General features: G+C 47.1%; 3 protein-coding genes across 5 annotated transcripts; all 3 read left to right on the forward strand.

Moving 5' to 3' along the window:
* The first annotated feature begins 264 nt into the window (after positions 1 to 264).
* On the forward strand, positions 265 to 3127 carry MIURF (mitochondrial elongation factor 1 upstream open reading frame). Of its 3 annotated transcripts, none has more exons than XM_077168885.1 (2): positions 265 to 412; positions 2887 to 3127. In XM_077168885.1, the coding sequence occupies exon 2, from the start codon at positions 2915 to 2917 to the stop codon at positions 3125 to 3127; it is 213 nt and encodes a 70-aa protein (XP_077025000.1). In that variant the 5' UTR covers positions 265 to 412; positions 2887 to 2914. The 3 variants fall into 3 exon arrangements, with proteins under 3 accessions (XP_077025000.1, XP_077024999.1, XP_077025001.1); XM_077168884.1 differs by lacking the exon at positions 265 to 412 and adding an exon at positions 463 to 1170; XM_077168886.1 differs by lacking the exon at positions 265 to 412 and adding an exon at positions 1382 to 1891.
* Positions 3128 to 8047: 4920 nt separating this feature from the next.
* MIEF1 (mitochondrial elongation factor 1) lies at positions 8048 to 14738 on the forward strand. The gene is made up of 4 exons (XM_077168880.1): positions 8048 to 8191; positions 9079 to 9256; positions 9439 to 9701; positions 10273 to 14738. The coding sequence occupies exons 1-4, from the start codon at positions 8048 to 8050 to the stop codon at positions 11077 to 11079; spliced, it is 1392 nt and encodes a 463-aa protein (XP_077024995.1). The 3' UTR covers positions 11080 to 14738.
* A 2613-nt stretch (positions 14739 to 17351) lies between these two features.
* ATF4 (activating transcription factor 4) lies at positions 17352 to 19439 on the forward strand. The gene is made up of 3 exons (XM_077168881.1): positions 17352 to 17557; positions 18122 to 18439; positions 18539 to 19439. The coding sequence occupies exons 2-3, from the start codon at positions 18214 to 18216 to the stop codon at positions 19360 to 19362; spliced, it is 1050 nt and encodes a 349-aa protein (XP_077024996.1). The 5' UTR covers positions 17352 to 17557; positions 18122 to 18213; the 3' UTR covers positions 19363 to 19439.

The following is a 19439-nucleotide window of genomic DNA, read 5'->3' on the forward strand; positions in this document are numbered from 1 at the left end:
GACTTCCTGGAACACTCCGTGAAAAAAGGCAACCTTCCCCCTCTCCCCCTACCCCCACTGCCTCCTCACCAAGGGATTGTCTGGAGACCCGCTGCGACGATTTGTTGAATGAATCAGTGAATGGTAGGTGTCCCCCCACCACTAGATATCATTTAGTCTTCACAACCGCCCTGAGGCTGCTAGAGGTTAGGAAACTTGCCAGAGGGCAGCTGTTCCGAAGCTGTGGAGCTGGAGAAAAGAGGCTCCGAGGCTCCCCCCTGAGGCCGGAATTGTGCGCGCGCTGGGGAGGGGCTCACACGCGCCTTAAAGACCTGCTCCCGATTCCCTCAAATCTAGCGAGAGACAGAGGCGAATTTTCGGATATAAAAACAGGACCCGGGGTGCCAATCAGTATCTTTGATTGTCGAACAGGGTAAGAGTCATAATGGCTTGGCGCCTACATCTCAGTGGGCCCCAAAGGGGGAGCGGGAGAGGAAGGGGCCGGAAACCCTTCCTGAGGGAACCACGGAGGGCGGTTTGCCGGGGGCCAAAGGGTCTGGGGAGCGGGAACAGTATGGAAGAATGAAAAGAAAACGATGTTAGAAAAGATTTGGAAGAGCTTTGATAGCCATAACAGAGGGTATTGTTAGTATTAGAATTTCCTCCGGAATCTCCACCGCCCCAGCCCGAGAGCAGCGGCCAGAGCTGGGGTCTGGCACCTCCGACGGGCTACAGGGCAGTAGGGAGAGAGGGGGTCAACCAGGAGGGGTCAACCCGGGTCAACCCAGTAGCGGCCTCGTTGGAGGGCGAGCCACGCGATGCCGTCTCCCCCTCAGCGGGCTCAGAGACCACCGTGGTAAGCACAGCCGCACCACAGCCCCACCACAGCCCCGGGGCGGGGCCGGAATGGCCCAGGCAGACCCGTTTCTCGCCTGACGTCACGAAGGAGGCGGAGCTCCTTGCCTGATGGGTGAGGTCAAGGGGCTCCTGGCCCCGCCCGGAAAGGGATCGAGACGGGGGAGACAGGAAGTCCTTCCGCCTCCGCCCGCCTCCGTGCTCCTTTCGGTCCCGCCCCTCAACTCGGTGCGCAAGGTCGTGGCCCGGAAGTGAAGGGGCCATGTTGGTGGGTGACCCCAGGAGAAGTACCGGGCGAGAGGCGAAGTCTGAGGAGTGGTAGCGCGCGGCCCGCGGGTGAGTGAACGAAGAAGGGAGTGAAGCCGGCGCGGCTGGGCGGACAGGGGCTCATCCCGCGTCCTCGCAGGGTCTGTGCGGGTGTCCCCTATTCGGCCCCGAACCGCGCTACCGGCCTGGCCTCTGGTGGTCTTGCCCCAACCCGCCCTCGGCTTTGCCCTGGGAGACGATTCCGTGGCCCCACCCCGCCCCGCATTCCGGCGCCTTGCCTACCTTCAGGCAGCCTGCCCCAGCCTTGGGGTCTCGGCTCCCCGTGGGTCGGGGAAGAAGTATAGACTGGCGGTGGTCCCGCCGCCCTGTCACCGAGCGACCTTGCAGTAACAGCCCTCGTCGTGACTGGCCTCTTATACCTCATAAAGCACTTATCCTGTTGATTTCCAGGATTCCTCTCTACCCCTGTTCGGGCCCCTCAGGGCCAACAGGATATCTTCTATAGTTGAGGGAAAAGGGAGACGGATAGTGGCCTGCTTGCAGGAAGTTAGCAGGCCGGAGACTAATAGCAGGCTGGCTGGCTGGCTGCTTTGGGCCCAAAGTCAGATCTTTTTCCCAAATACCTGTTCTTCTCAGTCTCGTTTATTTCTGAAATTGGGATTATCGTATTTTCCACACAGGGACGTTGTGAGGATTCTCTCTTTCATTCAACATATTGTTTAACCTCCTAGTGTGTGCCAGGCACTGTGCTGGGAAAGTTTGTGGTGCACCAAGGAGTGCTGTGCACATGGTAAGGAGCCAGCAACAGAGACAGTCACAGTTCAGCCTCGTATTTAAGGCCCAGTGCTGAGGGCAAATCACTTCTTTCTTAAAGCATCAGTTTCCTCCCACTTTAAGTGGAGAGGGGGGTCTTGATTTAATGAGATGAGTGGTTATGTGGGAAATGCTTGGAACTTGCAGGGTGTAATAGCAAGCACTCACTAAGTGTTCACTATTGTTGTGAACCCTGACCTTACAGGTTCGTTAATCTTGTTTTAGTTCTTTAGTTTAACTGTGATAAATGGATGACAAAGCATTTTACAAATGATAACCCTGCTTACATGAAGGTTCACTGTTGCTGAAGAAAGGTAGTGGCAGTTTATTTTACTAAATCTAATGTATCTTGAGCACTTACATACCAGATTTTGTAGCACAAATAGTAAGTAGCTCTTTCTGATAGCTTAGTATGTACCACATACATGTTTCATACGTTAACTCATTCAGTCCTAACACTAACCATATGGGAAAAATACAAGCACAGAGAAGTTAAGAAACTTGTGATTCAAGTATAGCTTAGAGTCCTTGTCTTCAACCACTCTAGGCCACCCCTTATGATAAAGTTCTATTATAGGTGCTTTACATGCATCATCTCATACAATTCTCTGTGTAATCCTTTGTGGTACCCTCTGTTACTGAAATGTCATTATCTCCACTTTACAAGTGAGGAAGCTGATGCTCAGAGCGACTAAGTAATTTGCCCAAAGTCATATGGCAAGTAAGTGGCAGAGCCAGGTTTCAAGCACAGTCAATCTAGCTCCTGAGCCCAAGACCTTCACCATCACCTGTATTCTCCCAGGGGAGGGAGTTGGAAGGTTGGGGTCTTGACTCAGCCCTGCCTCTTAAGTCAGTGTGATCTTAGGGGTTTCTGAAAAGCTGGATTAAGAACTTCTGAACTACGTATTCTCTAAAGGCCCTTTTATTTTGAATTGTGATTGTAGGTTTCTCTTTCTTCCTTTCTGCTTATAGCTTGACGCCCAGCCCCTGCCCATCCCCCATGGCCCCATGGAGCCGAGAGGCAGTGCTGAGTCTCTACCGGGCTCTGCTGCGCCAGGGCCGAGAACTTCACTATACTGATCGAGACTTCTATTTTGCCTCCATCCGCCGTGAGTTCCGGAAAAATCAGAAGCTAGAGGATCCGGAGGCCCGGGAGAGGCAGCTGGAAAAGGGCCTGGTCTTCCTCCGCAGCAAACTGGGGGGGCTTGTTTAGGATCCTTTCCTTTTCCCACCCACCCCACCTCACAGATGCATTAAGAAGCCTCAGGTAGGTAGGCCCTTTTCCTATAGGTTTCATTGTTTATGATGCTGGGGACCAGGAGAGAGAGAGCCTTTTTTCTTAGTGACATAGTCCGTTCTTTAGTCATTAGAAGTCAGTGGAGGAAATGCAGACATACTTAACAGAAGTGTGCTCTCTTGTTGAGAAAAAAAGGGCACTGAATTTCAAATCCCACCAGAACAGAACTGCTAACACCATTTTATTTCATAGAACATTTTACATATGAAAATGTTAGAAAAGACATTTATTAAAACCATTAGGGCAAAAACAAAAACAAAAACACCATCAGGACTCAGTTATGAGCCAGCTCATTCTTCAGTGAATTCAGTTATCTTGTGGGTCAGAGCACATTCCCCAAAACATGGAGTACATTCAGTCTGGAAAGCCAGCATACTGTACAGACTTTGGGGTTTCACTGCCTGTGTTGAAATTCTGGCAATACCTGCAATAGCAGTGAAATTTAGGGTAGGTCACTTAACCTTTCCAGGCCTCCATTTCTTCATTGCAAAATGGCAATAATAGTACCCATCTCTTAAGGTTATTATGAGAATTAGATGAGTTAGTACATGTATAGCACTTGGAATAGAAATTGTCAAGAGGTATATTAGCTGTACTCCCACTGCCAGTGTTACCAAGAAGTCCCACTGTAAAGTAATGATTATATTTAATTCAGCCACTATTTTCTAGGGCTTCTATGAATTTGGTATTCTCTTGGCTCTGGGAATGGAGATAAATGATATGTTCCACCAAAGAATTCAGCCTAATGAGATCAATGGGAAATAGGTCCATTGCAGTCGGGTTTGTACTAGAAGGTTGTATAAAGAGCTGTGGAGACAGATGAGGACATGCTTTTGTCTTGAGATCACAAGTGGTTATAGAAAAGAACATTTGAGGTCTACCTTGAATGAGAAATAGAAGTTTGCCAAGCAGAGGGGCAAGAATAAGCAAGTGCCTGGAGGTGGGAAATGCATTTTGTAGTCCAGAAACTTGACCACCTGTAAGCCAGGTGACCAGAGTTGAGGCTGGAGCCAGGCTTTAAAGCTGTATGGTTTAAAGACACTGAATCCCCTTGAAGGAGATACGATTATTGGATAGTGGGGGAACCACTACAGCTTTTTAAACAGGGGAATGACATGGCTACATTTATAGAAGGGATTTTGTTGGTTTGAGTATGGAGGTTAGATTGGTGAGAGGTATTAGAGGCAGTGAATCTGGTAAGATGAGATTGAGGAACTGAGATGGTAGGGTCCACATGTATAACACAGGGACTTAGTGACCTGTTGGCTGAGGTAGGAGGCAGAGAGAGAAGGATGAAGGATAATTGAAGTGTATGGTTTGGGTGGAGAATGCCATTTTCTACTGAGAGAGGGAGAGCAGGAGGAGGAGTCTTACAGCTTTTGGTTTATTGGCACAGCTGCCTTTGACAGTACAGGGACAAGAGTGGGATGGTACCTCTGGAAACCTGTGTGTCCAAGGAGAGGTAGTGGGTGTGAAAGAGATATAGTGAGTACTGAAGTCTCTATTCCTAATCTCTTTTGACTATGAGCTGCTTGATACATTGCCAGCCTCTCAAAACAAAAACACTTCCATAGAGCTATTAATTCATTTACACAGCACTCTTTGATGTATACTATGTAACAAACATTGCTCTCCCTGGGGATGTAGCAGTGACTGAGACAGAATGCCCTGAACAACTTTCTAATCTAGTGGTTAATGCAGAGATGCAAACAAGATGGGGTTGCAAGGCTACCTTAGGACCCCTGTAGACTAGTTCTCCCTAGCAGCATGAGCTCTGTATTAAAATCTTGACTGTACCTTTACTGATGTAGTCGCCTTGACCCATTTACGTAACTTCTACTCACCAGGTCATCTGTAAATTGGAGATAATAATATACTGATCTCATGGGATTGTTGTGAGGATTAAGGGAAGAAATTGATGTAAAATGTCCAACACATGGCACACACTCTATACTTATTAGCTATTGGTCTTGTCCATACTTAAGCCAGACAGGTTTATTTAATTTTAATTTTGGAGACCCAGGGAGTCAAACCCATGTCTCCTGCATGGCAGGCATGCATTCTACCATTGGACCATATGGACAGGTTTATTTTAAGTCACATGACTTTTCCAAGTCAGATTCCTGGGTAAACTGGACTGTGCTGTCACCCTAGGAAGCTGTATGGCATCATCATCCCACTATTGAGGTGATGAGTATTTTTTTCCCCCCACTTTTTGTACCCAGGGAGCAGGTTAAATAACTTGGCTTAAATGTTGGTAGTGCTCAGGCTCTATCCCTAGCCCTGCTCACCAGGTCAGTGTTCCTTTTGACGTATTGAGGAGCCAGGGCTTCTTCCTCTTGTCAGCTTGAACTTTTGTCTCCTAGCAGGCCCCAAGCTAGTACAGGAGGCCCCGATTGGAGGAATTCCAGTGGATAAGAGTTTTTACTAGAACAAGTTGAGTTTTAGAATAAGGATTCTTATCTCCCTTTTAACTTGTTGTTGCTTTCCTTCCCTGTCACTGGGTCTCTAGCATATCACCTGGTCCGTGGATGGGGGTATATTACATTAGAGTAGGAAAAGCTTTTAATAAGCCTGCCCAGCTTTCTAATTTTGATCTCAAGCCCAGGGTAGCATCATTGTGAGCATTAAAGGTCATTCTAAGTTCAGACTCAAAAAAGTGAAATGTAACTTGCAGGACAATCCAGGTTGCTGACTGCCTTCTGGAAGTTGACCCTTTTGCCCTGTGGATGTGACTCTTGAGAGACTTAAGGATAACCATATTTGTGTAGCACATGCACAGTTTATAAGTGTTCATATACAGTATTATAGTATTAGTAAATGTTTTTCCCTCATAATAGCTCTTTGATTTAGGCCATGCACGCATTGTTCTCTCTTTTCATAACTGAGGTCATTTGGGTTTACCCACTAGTAAGTCATGGTTCAAAAGCAAGTATTCAGACTCAGGATGTCCGAATCTAAAACTTGTGCTTTTTTCTGTCATGCCACACACCTCTCCCTCAGCAGAAGACTGTGGACTAAGTGGCCCAGGGAAGCCCCTCACAACTTCTGCTCAGAGTGAGATGGTGCCCTTTTCGTCCTGCAGTCAATCCAAAGTTGATTTATTGGGTGGTTGCAAACATCGATCCTCTCTTTTGTAATATTCGTTAATAGAGTCTCTTTGGTTTATTTGTTCATTGTTACAAGTGGGAAAATAAAATATATGATGTTCTACTTTGTTTTGATTGATTATTCTGCCTCAGTTGAGTTTGACATGTCCCATCTCTGTCTTGGAGGCCACTGGGGAAAGTTGACTAGCATTCTTGCCTCACCCCACCTAAGTTAAACTCTTCTCCTTGGTCTTGCCTGCTCTTTGCAACTGAAACTGGAATATACTTCATTTGGCTGAATAATCTCCTTACATCCCTAAACATGAAACTGTGACTGTAAAAGGAGGAAAAAAGAAACATGCCACTGAGGTTGTAAACTTGAAGGAAAACATATCTTTGGACTTTGAAAGTGACTGTTAGTTAATTCAAATGCTGAAGTAAGTAGAGTTGGGATTCAGATCTAGAACCAAATATTTCTTTTGGGGTAGAGGGATGCACAGGGGGCACAAAATCTGAAATTAGCAGTATCCAATTGTTACACAGTTTTAAAAATAATGTTATTTTAAAGTGAAAGCTGTTCCCAGTGATTTCTCTTGATATCCTCTTCCATAATTGGGACTTAGAATAGTATACAGCTTTGTTTCTCCTTATGTGATTCCTGGCATACAGGACATGGGGTAGAGGAAGGTAACAGTGTTAAGAGCAATACTCAGCTCTGAACCACATTGCCATCCTCTATCTGGGTCAAACCTGATGTTCTCACTCTATGGGAAAGGGGCTTATTTGGGCATTAGGGACACTTCAGTCAGGATGACTCGTTGCCCAGGAGCAAGTGTGTGCTTGCATTGCTTGAATACAGTATGGGAGCCAGCTTCTTCTCCAAAAACTCCTTTTTGGCGAGCACTTTTCAATTCTAAGCGCATTTGCTCAGATGGGCTTTGTGTTTGTGACACTAGAGATGAGTCTACCAGTGTCCCATGTATTCACTCTCAGTACCATCACCTGAGTTTTTTTGTAGTTCTCTATATGCTTTCCCAAGAGGCAAAGCATTCATCAATTGAGAGCATCCACAGAATGTTGTTTGCTTCTTTTGCCCTTTCTGGCATATGGACTTAAAAGTTCTGTCTCCATTTGTACAGTGTGTATTTGGTCCATAGTATTGTGTTTTGTTTCCAGAATAAAGACCAATTTGATTTGTGTGTAAGGATAAGCATGATATAGTAGAAAAAGCATCAGAGTTGGAGTTGGAAGTCCTAAGGCTTAGAGATGCCATTCTCTTTTCTCTGTGATTTCTGGCAAGTCCCCTCACTATATGTGAAAAGGTGAAAAGATTGGACAGAGTTAGATGAGCCTCAAGCCCCTTCTCAGATCTCACCTTCCAGGAAATACTAGCCAAACGTTCAAAACACCATCTGTGTGATAACCTTGTGAAGGGATGGGGATAGGGTGGTATTGAGTGATGGTATACTTTGCTCTAATAAAAGAAAGAAGGGTTGACAATAAGGTTAATGATTTCTTTAATCTAGATAGTAGAAAGGTTTTCCCATCTCCTTTTCATCCAGATATATCCTGGGACATGGTATCTCCCTCTAGGCTTAGAACAGGCAGTGCCAGAGGCAAGAGGATTTGGTTTGCTGGAACATCCAGAGTACCTTGAACTGGCCAGGTGGGAGAAGGAGGAGGAAAAGGGATGGTTCTTGGTCCCAGGTGGTGATGGCTGTGTTCTACCTTCATCCTCAGGTGAGCAATGGCAGGCGCTGGTGAGCGCAAAGGCAAGAAGGATGACAACGGCATTGGCACGGCCATTGATTTTGTACTCTCCAATGCCAGGCTGGTGCTGGGGGTGGGTGGAGCAGCCATGCTGGGCATCGCCACACTGGCAGTTAAGCGGGTAAGTGCTGTAGCCAGGGCCAGGGTTCGAGCAGGCAGCCTTTGCAAAGTGGGGCTCCCTGGAGTAGTACTGGGAGTACACCTTGGTAATGTGACATTATTAGATGGGATTTAAGAGAATTCAGTAATTCTCCTTCTAGGACTCTGCCCTAAAGAAATGACTGGTATTTTTATTAGATAAACAAATACAGAAATTTATCCCAGCAAGTAAGAAATTGCAAATGACCAAAATATTCTTAACTATCTTATTAATAGCACCTACACACACATACACTTCCTATTTCCCTTTCTAATTTTATTGTTCTGAACGTTTATACCTACATGCTTTATATTTAACTTAGGTTTTTTAATTTATTAGCTGTTTCCTCCTATCAGATTGAAAACTCCATGAGTTGTCAGAGATTTTGGTTTCTTTGCTTGACTGCTATATTCTTGGCACCAAGAACAATGCCCAGCACATAGTAGCCACTCAATATATGTTTGTTAAATAAATGAATCAGTGTTCAACCTTATGGTACAGTCATAGGGTATAATATTGTATAGTCAGAAAAATGTTGAAGCATTCTTTGTGATACGGGGAAATGATCAAATGATGTGAAATGAAAAACAGGTTTCAAAACTATATAGAGAGAGTATGGTTCTAATCATGTAATCTAGTTTTTAAAAATAGAAGTATTTCCATAGTTAACTCTGGGTTGTGGCATTATGGATAAATATTTAGTATTTCCTAGGTTTTCTGCACAAAACTAAGTCTAATCTAGAAGAAAACAAAGTTATTAAAAAACAGTAGTTCAACTCACTGGGGAAAAGTGTCTTAGGAGGAGAGAAATTGAAAGGAAGTAGTAGGAGGAAGGAAGGTTTACATCCTGTGTCCTGTCTGTGTTTCAGATGTATGATCGGGCAGTCAGTGCCCCTACCAGCCCCACCCGCCTGAGCCATTCAGGGAAAAGGAGCTGGGAGGAACCAAACTGGATGGGCTCCCCCCGATTGTTGAATAAGGACATGAAGTCGGGCTTGAGCCGGTCCCTGCAGACCCTTCCTACAGTCTCCTCAGCCTTTGACACAGGTGAGAAAGTCGGTTATCCCTGGTGTGACTTAGTACACATTCCTTGAGCACATCTGTACCAGGCACTATGCTGGCACTTGCTTTTTTTCACAACCTCTTCCCCTTTCTGGTGCTGAGGTAGCTGTGGACTGAGCAAGTATGGAAAGAGCTCATTCATGTGCCTCTCTCTCTTGCCTTGGCAGATACATTCTGCCCACCCCGGCCCAAGCCATTGGCCAGGAAGGGCCAGATAGACTTGAAGAAGTCACGACTCCGCATGTCCCTGCAGGAGAAACTTCTTTCTTACTACCGGAACCGGGCAGCTATCCCTACTGGCGAGCAGGCTCGGGCCAAGCAAGCTGCTGTGGACATATGTGCTGAGCTTCGGGGCTTCCTGCGGGCCAAGTTGCCTGACATGCCGCTTCGGGACATGTACCTGAGTGGCAGCCTCTATGATGATTTGCAGGTAACAAGGTGGCCGCTAAGGGTAGAGTTGGGTACTGTCCAAGATGCTTCTCAGATAATGCTTTTGGCACAGAATATCAGTTGTCTCAGACTTTGCCAATAATATCTTACTGCTGAATTCTCCACACCACTGTAACATCTGACTGCGTAACAAATAATCCATATTTGTTATTCTCTGCTCTTGTATCTTCTTTAATCCCTTTTCAGTTTTTCATCATACTCCCCACTTTGTAGAAGCTCTAAGAGGCCTCCTTCCTATATAATCTTGTGCTCATCTCTCCTTTCTAGTGTTCTCTCTTCTTGAGTCTGCTCTTTTTTTTGTAAGGCATGGGGGAAGCTTCTGTGGACTTTGTGTCCAGAGATGTTGTGGCCTGGTAGAATGAAAGGAGGCTATGATCTCCAGCAAAGCTGGGTGTCAGTCCTCCATCAGTGGATTGATATGGTGGCATGAAAGAATTCTTAGTTTCCTTTCTTTAGCGGGGAAATCAAGATAGTCAGACCTGCATTGGGGAAGCATGTCTCTTTCGCAGATTAAACCCTTCAAAATCTTTTTAATTCATCTGCCATGGTAGGTGGTGACAGCTGACCACATCCAACTCATTGTGCCCCTTGTGCTGGAGCAGAACCTGTGGTCGTGTATCCCTGGCGAGGACACCATCATGAATGTCCCTGGCTTTTTCCTGGTTCGTCGCGAGAACCCAGAATACTTTCCTCGTGGTAGCAGTTACTGGGACCGCTGTGTAGTAGGTGGCTACCTCTCCCCAAAGACAGTGGCAGACACATTTGAGAAGGTAGTGGCTGGCTCCATCAACTGGCCAGCCATAGGCTCCCTCTTGGACTATGTGATACGACCAGCACCACCCCCGGAGGCTCTCACCTTGGAAGTGCAGTATGAGCGTGACAAGCATCTTGTCATTGACTTCCTGCCATCAGTGACCCTTGGTGACACTGTCTTGGTGGCCAGACCACACCGGCTAGCCCAGTATGATAACCTGTGGCGACTGAGCCTGCGTCCTGCTGAGACAGCACGCCTGAGGGCTTTGGACCAAGCTGACTTAGGTTGCCGATCTCTGTGCCTCAAGATCCTCAAGGCTATATGCAAGTCCACTCCGTCCCTGGGCCACCTCACTGCCAGCCAGCTCACCAACGTCATTCTCCACCTGGCCCAGGAGGAGACCGAGTGGTCTCTAGATCTGCTCGCGGACCGGTTCCTACAGGCTCTGAGGGGGCTCATCAGCTACTTAGAGGCCGGAGTCCTGCCCAGTGCCCTGAACCCCAAGGTGAACTTATTTGCAGAGCTCACTCCTGAAGAAATAGACGAGTTGGGATATACTCTCTATTGCTCATTGTCTGAGCCGGAGGTGCTCTTGCAGACGTAGGGCAGGTGGAAGTCACACTGGGTGTTGGGTGGTCAGGCCCTGGAGTCTCCGTTAAAACACTTGGCCACATAGTTAGTGCCTCACAGGGTTCCTGTGCGCCTCCCCAGTCCTGCTAGTCATCGCCCTGATCACTTCATGCTGATTAGGATGACATCTTCTCAGTCTCCTGTTTTTTTACCCAGCCCTTTCTATTTTTGTTACCAAACACTGTGCTTCCTGCTCCTCTCCCCCATCCCTTGCCCCAGACTAATTTTTCAGAATGAATTGAGAAGGCAGAGCACTGGCCTGGGCTGTTGAGAGCACTTGGTGTTTTGTGTTTTGGCCCAGGTTTTCTGCTTCTGCCTGCCCTGCCGTTTTTGCCTCTTCCTTTTAAGTGTCTTTTCTTTTCCATCTTTTCTCTCTTGCTCATGCCTTCTGTTTTGCTCTTTTCCCTGGAGCACATCTGCCTAGTCAAGATGTTGCCTTCTAGTTGAATATCAGTGAAGGGCAATGATTGCATGTTTCAAGCTGAACTCTGCAGAATGAGTGCTGAAGCAGTATTTAGAGTTTTTTTGGGGATAAGGTTAGCAGAAGAGCTGGCCTTTGACCCAGGTTTCTGGAAAAGAAGCTTATTTAACTGTCCTCTGACCAACTCATATTCATAAGTGCTGAGGACATCTCTCATGGGAACACTGTTATTGACCCACACGAGTGAGGGTTCAGTATAAACTGGACATAAAGTTATTTGGAGATTGTGTTTCTTAGTGGCCTTCAATGAGAGTGTAGGGGTTGGGGAACTGGAGGTGATTAACAGGGCCTTGTAGAGAGTCTTTCTTTTTTTTTTTTAAACCAGCAATTCTGTTTTTTTTTTTTTTTTTGCATGGGCAGGCACCAGGAATTGAACTCGGGTCCTCTGGCATGGCAGGCAAGCATTCTTGCCTGCTGAGCCACTGTGGCCCTGTAGAGAGTCTTTCTTGTGTAATTGTCTTTCCTTACATATGGCTGGACCAGGCAGTACTGCTGTGTACAGGGCTTAGATAAAGAAAGGGAAGGGAAGGAGGCAGTAAGGGCAGCACTTCACCACGAATGCTGTTTTTCATCCTCCTCCTTGTCTTATGCCAATTAGGATAAATCCTTCAAGAAACACAACCTTAACAGTAGAGGTTGAAGGGAGGGAAATCCCTCCCTTCAACAGAAGGCTGGGAAATCCATTCACCCGTTGGGACTCTGTGACCACGTTCCTCCCTCCCTTCCCCCCAGACACACCCTGCCTGTCTGGGATGTTGCCTTGGAGCAGGAACAGACCCAACAACCAGTCCTTCACCCCCCACCCCATGTCTGCCATAGGAACGTGAAAGGGGTGTTTGCTGAACTCTCCTGGCACCTTCAGAGGCCAAAGTGCAGCTGAATACATGCAGACTTCTTCCCCCTTAACTGTCTCACCCAGGACCTGGGAAGAGAGAGCACACAGATAAAATGTAAATGAGAGGGAGGTGGGTAGTTCCTACGTTCCTTTTGGTTTCCTGCTGCTAAAATTGCACTATTTATTGCAATGTATAAGTATCCTGGGAGTGGAGAGGAGTGTTTAATACACATGTCAGTGTGTCTTGTTTTGTATTTTTTCCTGTTTGTGACAACAGGGAGACAATAATTTCTGCTTTGTCTATCCAGTATTTTGTTCTCTTTCCATCAAGTCTTATTATTTTTTTCTATTTTTACTACCTCTCCATCAGTGAGATTCTGGTGAAGCTCTCTGCAGATGTCTCATTCCTTCCCCGTGACAGTGACATGAAATGACTCTTTAAATAGCATGGATGCCTCAGCTACCCTCTGAGATTCCTGCCCCTTTCTGTCATACATTAGGAGGTTACCCCTGCTATTCTTAGAAGACTCTTCTTCCATATATGTGCAAGGGTACCTTAAGGTGTTTCTTTTGTCTGAAGGTGTTGAGAGAGAATGAGAAAGATCAATTTTACAACCTTGAGACTCTAGTGCAGAGATTCCTCTGTTCATCAGAATCAAATAGAGTTAAAAAATACATACATATGGCTGTGTGCTACCCTGGAAAGTTTGAATAGTGGCAGGGGTTGGGGCCCAGTCGCTGATAATTCTCATACACCTATCTGGTGTCCCTGAGAAGGAAGAGGAAAGGGAGGACTTGATAGAGTGTTGAAAAGCAGGGATTTTTCTTCATCAAGGTAAAGGTTTTGGTTTCCCTGCTCTGGTGAGTATTATAAATTTACAGTTCTCCCAAGCTGGTGTTTCTGATCAAGCTTCATATAAGACACTAGAAGGAGAGCTTAAAAAAAAACAAATACATTAAAAAAAAAAATCACGACCAAATCAAAGCCAAATACACAGGGGAAATGAGTTTACTGCCTCTGTTAAAGAACTTCTAAGAGCATCTCTTAACTATGTCACAAAACCAAAAACCATCATTTTGCCATAATACCAGTAAGAACCTCTTAGAAGTCCTCAGAATTGGAACCAGCAGTGGGAATTCTCAGCGTAGGTCCTAGAGAGTTTGCTGCCTCTGACTAGGCAAGCCACTCTCTTGGCTGCCATATTTATCATAAAATGTGGAAAATAATTAAGTGATTTGAGATTTTTTGAATGGAAGGGGATAACATTCTAATTTGTAGAATTAGAATGCAGATGCAGTGGATTTCCCCTCCACCCTGCCTTTTTATTCCATAACTCCCACCTTTTCCTGAAGTTATAGTATCTGTTCCTACTCTGTTTGGAGAAGATTGGGTTTTTTTGCACCATTTAGGTTAGCAAACCATATACTCAGCCTAATGGTTAAAAAATAATACACCCATTATCCTGAAAACCCTAATAATCTCTAAAGGTTTGGTTTTTTTTTTTTTTGCTTTGCTTTTCTGTCACCCCTTCCTAAAATAAGAATTCAGACAGCAGTATTCTTCTTTATATGATCGGTTGTGACTTAAAAAAAAAAAAGTTAAAGCTCATGTTTGGAAAAGTTGCACTGAAGAGGCCTACAGTGTCTTGGACTTGCCCCTGCCAGTCTAAATGAGATGATTTTGCTCCTTTGTATTCCACTCAAGGTAAGAGCTCAAAATTTTTCGAGGAATCAGATTCAGGATCAGGGCCTCTCCAAGAGAGACTGTGTAAGTAGGGATCACTGCATGTGTCAGGAGCCCTCTGCTAAGTTATTCATTACTTGGGTCTCTGACCCTGGCTGTGAACTTCTGCTCTTGGAGGATTAGAGTTCTGCCCTTCCTACCTAAAGTTAAAGGTCAAGAAGAAGAGTAAGAGGCACTGAGGTTAGTGCTGACCCTGCACCAGGCTGTGAGGCTGTAGCCCTTTGAGATACTGGTGACTAAGTGACCAAAATACCAGACATGTGGGTTTTGGGGTTAACAGCCTACAGGTTATTATCTACCTTTTCATCTTGATCACCTTGTAATCTTTAAATTCTTGGTCTCAGAGGTTGAATCCACAACTTGCCTTGTCACATGGCTGTCCTTCAGTGGCAGTTGATGTGGAATCAGTCGTCAGTCTGTCCTGTCTTGGCTAGGACAATATAGGAGCATCTTAACCCAGAGACCTAGAGAATTGCTATTTTTTTTCCTCCTTGAGGGAGGAAATAAAGCTGGGGAACATGATGTCCTTCCACAGAGTGGGGAGAAGAAAATAAAAATCTCCAACAACTTTGACTTTTGTGCGTGGTATGAGACATTTTCCTATGGGAATGGTACTGGGTCTCCATTTTCAGCTTGGAGAACCTTTGAAGTATTTAATCTTGGTTACCAGAATAAAATGGAAGGGACAAGCTGCCACAGGAGTCATTCTTCCATTACCTCTTCAGTATCAAAACTGGGGCAGTGTTAAATACTGTTCTTAATTCTCAACTATCTGCATGGTCATCTGTCAGCACTGCTGTAGCAAAAAGGCCATGCCCCGTGGGCCCCCAGGACACCTTGTAAAAGACTAGAACACAAGACAATTTAATATTTTGTACCCAGGACACTAGACAACTTATGTATGTTCCAAAACTTGTGATTCCCTAGGAGGAAGGAAAATGCCACACTTCTATCTCAGCATACAGTATGCCTTGTGTGTATTTGATGTTTCATAATTTCTGGCTTCATTTGCCAGTAAAGATTAGCAGAGTTCCCTCAGGAAGGAGGATGATGTAAAAGATTTTGTGTGTGTGTGTATGGGTGGGGGGGAGGGGGGGAGATTGGGAAGTCCGGGTCAGAAAATCTGAGTCATAATAGTAATAATAGCAACCTTTTATTGGGCATTTACCATGTACCAAACACTGCTGAGTGCTTTCCATATATGATCTCATTTCATCCTTAGAAGTATACCTCCATTAGCCCCATTTTACAGATGCGGAAGCAGGATCAAAGAAGTGAGTCACTTAGCCAAAATCTCCCAGCTAATAAATGGTGAGGCCAGGATTCTTTCAGGTTTGGCCCCCCAAATCTGTCTTCTAGTCCCTATCCTATGCTGCCTCTAGTGGAAACTATTGACTGGGCAACACGCCTCATCCCATTAGGCCTGTTTGCCATTGTGAAAGAACTGGGCTAGAGTGAATGCAGTCAACAAATGATCGGTAGTTCTCTAGGACAGTACTTCCCAAGTTCCTCAACATCACAGCCCTCAAAACAATGATCCTTGATTGGCTCATTGAGATGGGGGAGGAAACGAATCTTTTGCTGCCTCCTGCCCCTCCCCGGGCCCTGCAGCGAGGTTTCACACTGCAGGTTCCAGAAACGCCAAACACCAGTAAGTGTATGTGGGTCCTGGAGCTTTTCACAGGGCCATTAGTGATGTGTTGGGAAGTTGGCTATGCCTGGGAATTAGTTGAAAGTAATTCAAGAGTCTACAAGATGCCAGTCGAATAAAATCCTTTGTTAGGAGAATTTAATCTATAAAATCCAAAAAAAGTTCCCTTATGAAAAACTGCATGCCTTAATAGGAAACTTACTTTAGCAGAATGGATAACGTAAAAGTGCAAGTTAGGCTATAGGATTGTGCATCTTATTCGACTTTACTGGAGGTGGCCTTTGAGAGAGGCAGGCATGGATCAGGTGACCTACCAAGATGAGGACCCAAAATGAGTGTCCATCCAGTTTCCCCGTTCAACTTTTAAGAGATCTCATGGGGTGAATACACACATTAAGTGGCTTCCCTTTTTTGCTTAGTTTTGTCTTAAGCCCTCCCTCGTTGGCCTAAAGAGAATTCACAAGGAGCGGCTCTCTGGCCGGCCAGGAGAACCTGCACAGCAAGAAAAAGCTGGGTTTTCTTGTTTTTACTGAAGTCGGTGGATTATTCAGCATGCCCACGTTCTACTCAACTTCTCTAACTTCGTGTTAGTGCCCCAAAGCATTTTTAGTATAAGTTTGCCGTTCACTTTTTCCTATATTAATACACTTGACTCCCAAGCCTTCTCGGGGGCAATTTTTTATTAGCTATTTAATGGTGTCCCTGATAGACTGAGTCGGCACCCGCTACGGGATCGCTTTGTAAAACGAAGTAATTTCCGGGCCGGGTAACTTCCGAGGGCCGTTCCAGGTTTGAACTCTGCCTAATCTGTACAGAAGAAGGAGCACAAGACGGGCGGAGGGGGTGGGGGAATCCGGGGACAGAAAGCTCGACTCAGACATGGACCCGATTGCCGCTTCGGCGCCTCGCGGAAGTCGGCAGGAAGGAACTTCGTACCGCACTGGGATCGAGCTGCCCAAGGCAGGAAATCTGCGCGGTCTGGCCAGAATTCCGAGAAAAGTAAGTGGGTAGCGCAGCTGAGCGGAGGGAAACATGCTGGCCGCCCCGCCCCTTCCCGCGCATATCAGACGCTCCTAAACGAGTAATCCGCCCACCTAGGACTTGAGCCAATCGAAGTAGGAGATATATATGACTCACCATGCCTGGGCCAATCAACTCGACGCGCGCCCTAGCTACCGTCTCGCGCGACAACCAGGTGACATCGGCCTTCCTACGAAGGGCTTTTCTCTCCCCTCCTACCGAATTTACACTGTGTTGGCGGATCCTTCCGCGCTCACCGGCGGCGGGGGAGGGGGAAGGGTGGACTCTTTGATCTTAGAGGCCTCGTAAAGGAGTGCGCTTTTTCTCATTTCGTGAGGTCTTTAAAATAACTCATTTTCTCATCCTAGTTATACCTCAGACATCAAGGCCGTGGGCTGGAACCGATAAGTGTGTCACACAGGCGAAAACGAGGGGCTGGTAATGACGGTCACGTGACGGCGGCGGAAGGATGCGTTCTGTGATGTGACTGTCGAGGTAAAGTCTATAAAGGACCCACGCTGCGCGCGCCTCCGCCATTTCGCCTCTGTCCATATATGTTGACATCAGCTAGTGCCCCGGGCTTCCCCACCTCCCCTCCCGCAGGGTCCGAAGCCGCCATGGCGTATTAGAGGCAGCAGTGCCTGCGGCAGCATTGGCTTTTGCAGCAGCGGCAGCAGCACCAGGCTCTGCAGCGGCAACCCCCAGCGGCTTAAGCCATGGCGTAAGTACGGGGCCCGGCTGTTCGGGCTCCTCTCGTCCCTGGTTCGGAGGGACTTGGACGTGGCCTTACAGCCAGGGCAGCGTCGCGGAGGGGGAAGCGGTTTTACGAGCGCGCCCGAGGCGCGTGGTCTCTATTTAGTGTCCCCGAGACGCCCCTCAGTCGCGACAGCAGCGCACGGGTTCGAGGGCAGACGCTCTTCGGCTTGCCGCCCCCTCAGCGCGTCGAGGGTCCCACCCTGTGTTCCGCGAAACGTGGCGGGGGCCAAGATGGCGGCGGGCAGGGCGGGAGCGGGGCGGGGCCCCGGCCGCTCTGGCCGTATTTGGACGTGCGGCTGGAGCGCCTTCTCTCGGTGGCCGGTGAGGGAATAGCCGAGTCTCCGTGGGCCTCCATTTTGTGTTTCCTAACACCGGAAGCGGGAAAGGTTGACCCTGGAACGCCATGGCCCCCATTCTAAGAGGACAGCTCAGTGATTTTCCAATTTGGCCACCGTTCCTCACGAATAGAAAGATGAAATTCTCAGTCAAGGTCGTCTCCAATGGTGCTTTGTTTCGGATTCCTACCCAGGCTTTTCACGGCATTCAGCAGCAGCATTGCTGTAACCGACAAAGACACCTACGAATTAAGCACATTCCCCGAGTTCAGCAAAACCCGGCAACATGACCGAGAGGAGCTTCCTGAGCAGCGAGGTGTTGGCGGGGCACTTGATGTCCCCCTTCGACCAGTCGGGTTTGGGGGCTGAAGAAAGCCTGGGTCTCTTAGATGACTACCTGGAGGTGGCCAAGCACTTCAAACCGCATGGGTTCTCCGGCGACAAGGCTAAGACGGGCTCCTCCGAGTGGCTGGCTGTGGATGGGTTGGTCAGTGGCCCAGACATCGGCAAGGGTGAGTAGAAGTCCTTTATCTGTCAGTGTGGGTCCACTTATCAGGGGTTCTGGTGATAGAGGATGGCTGTCTTGCAATTCTTACTCTCATCTTTTGCAGAGGATGCCTTCTCCGGGACAGATTGGATGGTGGAGAAAATGGATCTGAAGGAGTTTGATTTTGACGCCCTCTTCAGTTTAGGTGACCTAGAAACCATGCCCGAAGAGCTTTTGGCCACATTGGATGACACCTGTGATCTCTTTGACCCCCTAGTCCAGGATAAGGAGCCCTCCCAGACAGAGAACCCAATTGGCCATCTCTCAGAAAGTTTACCAAAAACTAACCATGTTGCCCCCTTCACGTTCCTCCAACCTTTTTCCCATTCTCTTGGGGCCCTGTCATCCACTCCAGATCATTCCTTTAGTTTAGAACTAGGCAGTGAGGTGGACATCTCTGAAGGAGAGAGGAAAGTGGACTCTGTTTATGTTACAGTGATCCCTCAGTGCATAAAGGAGGAGGATTCCCCCTCAGATAACGATAGTGGCATTTGTATGAGCCCTGAGCCCTATCTGGCCTCTCCCAAGCATAGCCCCTCTACCTCCAGGGGCTCTCCAAATGGGAGCCTGCCATCTCCAGGTACTCTTTGTGGCTCAACCCGCCCCAAACCTTATGACCCTCCTGGGGAGAAAGTGGTAGCAGCAAAAGTAAAGGGAGAGAAATTGGACAAGAAGTTGAAAAAAATGGAGCAGAACAAGACAGCAGCCACTAGGTACCGCCAGAAAAAGAGGGCAGAGCAGGAGGCCCTCACTGGAGAGTGTAAAGAGCTGGAAAAGAAGAATGAGGCTCTGAAAGAGAGGGCGGATTCCTTGGCAAAGGAGATCCAGTATCTGAAGGATCTGATAGAAGAGGTCCGCAAGGCAAGAGGGAAGAAAAGGGTCCCCTAGGTTTTGTAGTCCAGAGTGTGTTTGCTTGTACATAGGCTTGCTATGAATGTGTTGTAATAAATTATTTTGTAGTGAAA

The sequence above is a fragment of the Tamandua tetradactyla genome, chromosome 7 (genome assembly GCF_023851605.1).
Source record: "Tamandua tetradactyla isolate mTamTet1 chromosome 7, mTamTet1.pri, whole genome shotgun sequence".
In the NCBI taxonomy this organism is placed as follows: domain Eukaryota; kingdom Metazoa; phylum Chordata; class Mammalia; order Pilosa; family Myrmecophagidae; genus Tamandua; species Tamandua tetradactyla.